Genomic DNA, 9,134 nt, shown 5'->3' on the forward strand with positions numbered 1-9,134 from the left:
TATTGGTGTACTTATGTGACCATTAAAAACAGCAGGATTGGGGGATTTCCTTCTGATTCTGGCATTTTGGCTGAGTAGGCACTTTGAAGGATGCTGCTTCTATAGGACAACTATACACCACAAAGGACATGCTCCTTGAAGCACTGCAGATCTTCAAGGTCCACTGCCCTACTCCCAAACAAACAAATAATGAACTGAGGCCAGAGTGGCAGGTGACTGGAGTCACAATGACAGGGAGCAGCATTGGGTCGCATGTGGCTGGAAAAGGGACTTGCCCTGAGCATGAGTGCCCACCATAGCACTGAGACTGAGCCCGGTGCCCACTGCCAGGTAGGGGCTTGGCCTGGGGTTTCTACTGTGCTGTGAGCTGAGGCCCTCAAGGATCACAGTGTTTCCAGATCCTGGGTGCATCCCTGTTACTGGCAGAACTATGCCTCTCTAGGGATAAGTTTTCCAACCTGGGTCCACAGAAGCTCACTGACGAGCAGCAAGGAACACATGCACAAACACTTCCAAGTGCTCAAGCATCAACGAAAGCAAGTCACAGTGAGACAGCAAAGGGCAGACTTTGATACCCTCCTGGGACAACATGTCTTGGAATCTAGAACATTAGTGTATGAGATATTTACAGTAATTATCAACAGTCATATAGATGAGCACACAACAAGGAACTATTTGAAATAAATAGTTACATTTGGAAATAAAATAAAGCAGAATTTCTAGATATTTGAGATATTATCACTGAAATTTTCTAAACAAGTGCAGTTGTGTAGTTCAACAGCTGATTAGACACAGTACAGAGACAATTGATGATCTGGAAGATACAGCTAAAGAAAGTAACCAGAATGAAGTCATGCATGACATGTGTAGGGAATATGTGGAAGAAAAACTAAGACATTTGGAGGATGGAATGTGAAGGACAAACATACAGCTATTGGAGTCCCTGGCAATGAGAATGGCGAAGATACAATATTTGAAGCGATATTAGCTACACAATTTCCAGAACTAATGAACAATATAAATCCACAGATGCAGTAGCACAGTGTCGCTCAAAGAAGATTAAAAAGAAATCCACACCTAACATGCCATGCAAAAAGTTCAGAACACTAAAGACAAGGAGGTGATCTCAAAAGTCTTTAGAGAATGAGGACAGCTGACTTTCGGCTGCAACGATGGAAGCCAGAAAACAGTGGAATAATAGTTTCACACTGTTGAGAGACAGCTGTCAACCTTGGGTGTTTCCAGCGTAACTATTTTTCAAGTATCAAGATGAAGTAAGCTACTTACAGATACACCAAAAATGGGAGTTTATCACCAAAAGATCTGCTCTAAAGGAACTTTAATTGGCAGGGGGTGGGGTCATAACTTTTGGCATGACAGTCTAGTGAAGCCTGTGGATCCCTTCTTAGAATAAGATTTTTAAAAGCATGAAATAAAACTATTACAAAGGAAACATTATTTTGAAAATTTTAAACTAAAAGTATTTCTAAATGTATTATAATAATATATGTGCTACCTAATAACCCACTAAATAACAAAATCCAGCAGCTAGCTACCCTAATGTCAGAGTAGATACCTGTAGGAGAAGGCAGCATCTTAAAGGGCAGGCCCAGGACAAATGAGTTTGTTACCAGGCACTTAGGAGAGAATGTGCATCAAAGAAGCGTGCTTTGCCTCAGAACAGACCATGGTGTATTTCACCTTTCAGTTGCTTTTGACTCATGAGTTATTTAGAATATTTTAAAACGCTTTAACACTAATGGAGTTTTTTTTCTTTCATGAGATGATCTTTGTCATCACTTTATAGTTTTGCTTCTGCTTGAGAAGACAATGAAAGCTGCAGAGTTCTTTCTCTATCAGTAGGTTGAGAAGAAAGGTAACTTTTCTCAGGGACATTACGAGTGTGATGTGTTGGTGCAGTCCTTGAAGGGAAATGGTGTGGAGGATGTTTGGACCACAGCCTGGGATGAAAGGCTGGGAGAGGGAATGGTGAGTTGGAAGTTGCCCCAAGGAGAGGGGGCAGAAAGCATGGACAGGGTGGGGGTAGCAGTGAGTGTGTCCTCAAAGGTAGAGACAGATGGTGGAGGCCTGCATGCCTCAGCGAGCCTTCTGTGGCCCCAGCAAGACCCAGAAAAAGAAAGCCACACCCAAAGCAAGGAGAATTGAGGGAGGGTGAAGTAGGAAGATCAGCTGGTCCAGGAGGCTGTAGGAAGAATATTGCACAGAGCTGCAGTCTAGGAGGTTTGGAAGATGGGGGGTTGGTGGACTCAGAATATTGTTTGCTGTGTTTTTGCAACAACAATGCTTTCGGCAGACACAGTGAGTGCTGGCTTCTTAGTGGTAAATTGATATCACTGTAGCTATTGGGCAACCATCTGCCATATGTTTTGTGAAAGTAATTTACTTGGCTTTCAAAACTGTGTTGTAGAAGGACTTGCTTCATTATCATTTGCCTTTGGACCAGACTTTATTATCTGAAGAACATTCTTGATTTTAGGAAGTCCAATCACTTTGCAGTGTGAGAGGACAGGATTTAAAGAGCTAATTTATTCCAGGCCTCTGTGTCCAGGCAGGGTACCAATCAAATGGGCAGGTCTTTGACTCTAAGGATGCCATTATTTCCTGGCAGCCTGTTATCCCCTGTCATCGGCTTCAACAGCAGGAAGTTCTGTCTCTGTTCTAATTTTATCTCTTGCCTCTATTCGGCTGGGTGGGGAAGTGGAGAAAAGAGTGAGTTGGTGTCCTTGTGACAACTCCTGGTGCTCGCAAGGTTCAGCCTTCTCTCCCTGAGCCATATGATGCCTTTTCAATCTGTTTGGCTTTTTCCCCACAGCTGTGTAATTCTGTGTTACGCTTCCCCAACCCTCTTCGGTTTCTCTATATTCTTTGTGAACTGTGGACTCTGAATAATGATACCTATAAATTAAACAGAGGAAGGTTTCGTGATGCGGTAATTTCACGGCTAACTAGGTTCATGACCCTTTTTCTCATGAGAGTGGTGCAAAATCAACCTACAGCATTACTGAGATGTCAGAACGTGCAACATAGTCCTTGCTGGTAGCTGGAATTGAGCAAAAACAGTTTTTGAGAGGTTTCAGAGCAGGGGCTCTGAGCTTCTTTTACATCAACCGCCCTTGTCTCCAGTGGGCCAGAACAGCTCTCTCCAGAGAGGAGGCGCTCCAGCACCTGGGCCGTGAAAAGCCTCCCTCAAGCCATTCTGCAGACCCTCCCTCATTAGGGTTAAGCCTCCTCTCCCTGAGCACTATCATGCCTTTCCCGATCTATTTGGCCTTGGTACTTGGACCTGTGTGAGTGTTTCCGGTACTGGGGAGGGCTGTGGGGAGTGAAGTCTGCACTGCCCCTCCTGGAGAGGTTTGGGGAGAAAGCAGATGTTTTAAAAAAATAATCCAGTGTCCCACTCCCAAACAAACAAACAAATAATAAACCGAGGCCAGAGTGGCAGGTGGCTGCAGTTGCAATGACAGGGAGCAGCACCATGTGGCGTGTGGCTGGAGAAGGGACTTGCCCTGAGCATGAGTGCCCACCATAGCACTGAGACTGAGCCCGGTGCCCACTGCCAGGTAGGGGCTTGGCCTGGGGTTTCTACTGTGCTGTGAGCTGAGGCCCTCAAGGATCACAGTGTTTCCAGATCCTGGGTGCATTCCTGTTACTGGCAGAACTATGCCTCTCTAGGGAAAAGTTTTCCAACCTGGGTCCACAGAAGCTCACTGATGAGCAGCAAGGAACGCATGCACAGACACTTCCAAGTGCTCAAGCGCTGGTGTTGGGAGCTGTGTCAGTGTTCCCGGTATCGGGGAGTGGTGTGGGGAGGGAAGCCTGTGCTGCCCCTCCTGGAGAGGTCTGGGGAGAAAGCAGATGTTTTGGAACAACAATCCAATGTCCCACTCGGGATGTCATAGTGTCTGAGTCTACTTAGGCTGCCATAACAAAATAGCATAGACTGGGTGACCTAACAGAAATTTATTTTCTTACAATTGGTGAAGCTGGAGAGTCTGAAATCAGGGTGTCAGCACGCTTGGTTTCTGGTGAGAGTGAGGGCTCCTTCCTGACTTGCACTTTTTTTTTTTGAGACGGAGTCTCACTCTGTCGCCCAGGCTGGAGTGCAGTGGCGTAATCTCTGCTCACTGCAAGCTCTGCCTCCCAGGTTCACGCCATTCTCCTGCCTCAGCCCCCCGAGTAGCTGGGACTACAGGCTCACGCCACCACGGTCAGCTAATTTTTGGTATTTTTAGTAGAGATGGGGTTTCACCATGTTGGCCAGGATGGTCTCGAACTCCTGACCTTGTGATCTGCCTGCCTCGGCCTCCCAAAGTGCTGGGATTACAGGCGTGAGCCACCGCGCCCGGCCGTGACTTGCACTCTTAATGGTCTTCCTCACTGTGTGTGTGCAGAGAGCATGAGAGCTCGCCTTCTTCCCTGTATAGAGCTACGAGTCCCATTGTGAAGGCGTCATCCTCATGACCCAGTCTAATCCTAGTCACCTCCCAGATGCCCCATCTTCAAATACCATTACTCTGGAGGTTGGGGATTCAACATCTGCATTTTGGGGGGTCACATACATTTAGTCCATGACAATTGTTTTCTGTTGCTGTGTAGCAAATGACCATACACTTCGCAGCTTGACACAACTCTCACTTAATACCTCATAGTTTTCTTGGGTTAGGAGTCTGGACCTTGCTTAGTAGAGTTGACACTGGAGGAGTTCCCTTATCCCCTCACAGGGCGTGACAGGGGTGTGGTTCGCTTCTTCGGTGCCCCTCTGTTCAAACCATGCAGGTGGGTAGGTTGTGGGGAGCGTTCTGGGGCTCCAACTCCACAGCAGCCTCTAGGGTTGAGTGTTTGCAGGTCCCAAGGCCGCAGTGGGTGTGTGTTATGTGACGGTGCGCTTTTTCAGTTTTGCTGTCTGCAGGTGGCTTGTGTTAATCAGCTCCATTAGACCCTCTGCCTTATCACAAGGACAGAGGGCTTTCTGTATCCTGGTTCTTGCCCTAGTGTGCAGGAAAAATCAGATCACACATGGGCGTGGAGGATGGGTGCAAAGTTTAATTGAGTGGTGGAGGTAGCTCTCAGTGAAGTGGATAGGGAGCCAAAGGGGGATGCAGTGGGAAGGTGGTCCTCCCCTGGAGTCAGGCCAGCCAGTGGCTGGACTCTCCTCTGACTGCCTCCGACCAAATTCTGCATCATCCCGCCGTCAGTGGCCTGCCAGCATCTGCTGGTGTCTGTCGGTGTGCTCTTCTGCTCCTTTCAACATCCAGCTGCTTGTGTCCGTGCCCCCTATAGTCTCCGATTTTTATGGGCATAGGATGGGGGGCATGGGGGGCCAGAGTGGTCCTGGAAAATGCAACATTTGGGCATGAAAACAGGAGTGCCTGTTCTCACTTAGGTCCATGGGCATAGGCCTGAGGGTGGAGCCCTCGCCAGGCACCCCACCCTTCGCTACCCAGTGTTTCCCTGCCCCCCTCCCATATAAAAGTCACCTGACCAGGTTTCACAAGGCTGCAACCGGAGTGTTGCTGGGGCCACGTCATTCGAACATGCCCCTGGGGGAAGACCACAAGAGTGACAGCCCATCATATTCTTGCTCACGGAGAGCATTCTATAAGGCCAGAGGTCATTTTAGAATTCTGCCTGCCACACTAAGTTTAGTGGCTTTATTCTTTTGCTTTGTGTGGGAGAATTTGATCCATTCCTAGTTGTAGTTATTAATGATATTTGGAAATGCACATCGTCTTCAGTGAGCGAGTCACCTGTGTTTGTTGAAAGTCAAATTCTGTGAGGGGATTTGTGGAATGATAGCTTTGCTTATGGGAATGGGGAAGGTCAAGACCTCTCCCTGTAGCTTAAGATAAAAGCAATATTAACTTCCTTCAGGCTTAGAAGTCGGTGGAGCAGTGCCTACGATTTGGAGGTTTATGTACTTTCAGTGAAATTCCTGCTACAAGCAACTTAGTCACTATAGAAATTTGATAGTTTAATACACTTCAGCTGAGAAGAGGTCAAGGCGTTCTGAATTTATTTATTTATTTACTTATCTATTTATTTATTTATTTTTGAGATGGAGTTCCGCTCTTGTTGCCCAGGCTGGAGTGCAATGGTGTGATCTCAGCTCACCGCAACCTCTGCCTGTCAAGTTCAAGTGATTCTCCTGCCTCAGCCTCCCGAGTAGCTGGGATTACAGGCCTGCACCACCACGCCTGGATAATTTTGTATTTTTAGTAGAGATGGGGTTTCTCCATGTTGAGGCTGGTCTTGAACTCCCAACCTCAGGTGATCCCCCCGCCTCGGCCTCCCAAAGTGCTGGGATTACAGGCGTGAGCCACACTGTGCCCGGCCCGTATCTGAGTTTATTAAAATGGCTGCAGGACTCTGGTGGTAGTTTGGGGATCTGCTGGGCCCCCTGTTCTCTTGAATTCCTAGGCTCTTCATGAGTGAGGAGGGCGGGGCCATGGTTGAAGAACGGGTAAGAGTTCATCTGGTAGACATGGGAAGTAGAAGGCGCCGTTTTCTGGGGGATGTTTCTTCTCACCGTCTGTCCAGGCTTAGTCTGGGTGAGGCCAGTTTGGAGCATGAGGAGAAACAGAGGACACTTTCTGGAAGTTTCATCCTAGGGAGATGGCAGTGTTAGAGCCAGAGCCCTGGAACGTGGCCCTCAACCGGAGGGATAAGAAGAGTCGGGGGCTGAGGCTGGGGCCAGGAGGGCTGGGGCGACAGGAAGGGACTGCGGGAAGATGGGGGCTGTCTCGGAGGTTGGGTATGGAGGGGAGACAGCCCACAGAGCTCTGTGGCTTGTGTGTGAGTCACACAGTGGCTGCTGTGCAGTTTCCTCCCTTCCCAGCCTCCCTGGAGGTGCCCAGAGTGGCCTGGACAGGAGTGGGGCCACCAAGGGAGGTGCCTCCAGTACTGGAAAATCAGGGCCTAGCTTTGTGGTCTAAATTGTCAGGCCAGGGAGATGCAGTTTGTTTGGCAGAGGCGTCCGGGATGGCTTCAGTGGGGAGGGAGGAGGTGGAGACAAGAGCGAGTGGACAAGGCTGTCATCCGGCAAGTGAAACAGGAGCGTGCTGGCAGAGGCGAGAGAGACGATCCAGGAAATGGAGGGTGCTGAGCAGAAGAATGGATCCTGCTTTGTGACAGAGTAGCCCCTGACCTGTACCATGAGCTCAAAACATGATGGCATTATGGTCAAAATTTTGAATTCACCAAAAGAAGACGGGGGTGGAGGAGTGAAGTCAGGGTCCGAAACGTCAAGCATGAAATGATGGTGAGAGCTCTGGCGGGAATGGTCAGCTCCGTCCGAGAAAGGCCAGTGTCCTCTGACTGTGAGATGACATGGGAACATGTTGTGCCCACTGGTTCAAGTCTTGGGCACAGAAGGCAAGAGAGAGGTTTCAGGGCATTCGGAAGGAGAGTTAGTGAGACGCAGCCCCAGAGAGACGGGAGAGGTACTGGTCAAGGATTTCCGTAGGGTTGAAACTGGACTGCAAGGCAAGGAGCTGGGTGCATGGCCATGAGAGCGGAGCCGGGAGGTGGGAAATGACTGTAAATAAAGGCTGTCGCCGGCGGCTGTGTTTGGAGGACTTGTGCGCGTTGCAGAAAAAGTACACACGTGAGAGTCTTGGGAGCACAGCCCTGGTGCACTCGCTTTAGTCCATGTTTTTGTTTTATTGTTTTGTGGCCAGATGTTTTTGAGACTGGACTAGCGTGGTGCTGGATGTGATAGAGGCTGCTGTGTCTGAGACCTGGTTCTGCCCCCGCGGAGGTGGCTGAGGGTGAACTGCAGTCTGTGACCAAGGGGACCTTGTGAGTTTGTCAGCACCATGCGCTCCTCCGGGGTCTGACCGGTGCTTTTGGAGTCCCAGGGGCCATGCAGCCAAGCCCTTCCGGCCAGTGCCTGGATGCCTGGCTCGTGCCCACTGTGGCAAGCGTGAGCGATTTGTCTTCACAGGAGACCTGGTCTACAAACACCTTCCTTGTAATTCGCCTTCTCACATGCTGCCCTGTTGAACGAGCCTTAGCCTCCCTGGTTGGACGTGGGGGTGAGGGAGAGGAAGGGTCTCTAGGATTTGGGCTTGAGTGACCAGGAAGAAGGGCTACTCTTGTGGAGAGCAGAGGTTACAAGAGAACGTGTGGGCTTCCCAGGTGGAGGCTGCAGCAGCATTTTTGGACATGTTGGGTTTAACAGATGCCGGGAGCGGAGCCTGTGGATGGTGTGATGCCATGGCCATGGCAAAGCCCTGGGCTGAAAATCACCTGTGCAGACACCAGTGGATGATGCTCGAGGAGCCTCAGGACAGCCACCACAGAGCCCTGGGGAGGGGAGACAACAGGCTTAGGAGACACAGGTCTTGCGAAACCAGGAAGAGGTTGGGGAGAGGGAGGAGGCCAGGAGGGAGACTGTGGAGGAGAGCAGCCCCTTGGGAAGTGGGAAGAACCGCAGGGGAGTGAGGAGCCGCAGGAGCCCAGATGGGAGGGAGCCTCAGCCCTCAGCCAGGTGATGGGGACCGAGCTTTGTCTGTTGCACTCAATGACTGCTGGGGAACCTTGGGAGACATTTCCTTGGAGTTGTGGAGCTGAAACCAGATAGATGGTAGTGGGTGGGAAGTGACTGTGTCTCCATGATCAGTTGGCCCTTCCTGGACACCAGGAAATCAGGAATGTGGGGATCAGAGCCAGTGTCATCCTCAGGGTACCTGGACTCGGGAGGCTGCCCAGGAGACAGGCAGGCCAGGAGCTGGACACAGGGCTAAGCAGTGGTTCTTCTGAAGGACAGAAGTCATAGCATATTTATATGATCAGGACAGTAAGGAGGAGGCAGGAGAGTGGGGGTGACTTCTGGTGGGACCCCAGGCAAGGTCAAGGACAGGACTTGGCCTGGGAAAGGAGTAGGCTGCTTGGAGTCAGGGCCTAGAAAGTTCAGGAGCCTCATCAGAAGACACTGCCTATGTTTGGGTGAGGTGGGAAGCTGTGATGAGTGAAGGGGAGGGGCTCGCAGGGGCTGGAGGGGAGAGAAGGGTGTGCGTCAGGGGAGCCCAGCGTGTGGAGGGGAGAAGGAGAGAGAAGGGCGTGCATCAGGGGAGCCCAGCGTGTGGAGGGGAGAAGGAGAGAGAAGGGCGTGC

The 9,134-nt window shown here is 50.3% G+C and overlaps 1 protein-coding gene across 1 annotated transcript in view; it reads left to right on the top strand.

Annotated features, from left to right (window-relative positions):
• Nucleotides 1–252: 252 nt before the first annotated feature.
• FAM189A1 (family with sequence similarity 189, member A1) overlaps nucleotides 253–9,134 on the top strand; it is a 259,702-nt gene continuing 250,820 nt past the window's right edge. Inside the window, exons 1-3 of the mRNA XM_011995780.1 lie at nucleotides 253–330; nucleotides 3,678–3,859; nucleotides 6,439–6,569. Coding sequence (XP_011851170.1) covers nucleotides 253–330; nucleotides 3,678–3,859; nucleotides 6,439–6,569 — 391 coding nt within the window. The remainder of the gene's footprint in view (nucleotides 331–3,677; nucleotides 3,860–6,438; nucleotides 6,570–9,134) is intronic.

The sequence above is a fragment of the Mandrillus leucophaeus genome, unplaced genomic scaffold, assembly GCF_000951045.1.
Source record: "Mandrillus leucophaeus isolate KB7577 unplaced genomic scaffold, Mleu.le_1.0 Scaffold498, whole genome shotgun sequence".
Taxonomy (NCBI): Eukaryota; Metazoa; Chordata; class Mammalia; order Primates; family Cercopithecidae; genus Mandrillus; species Mandrillus leucophaeus.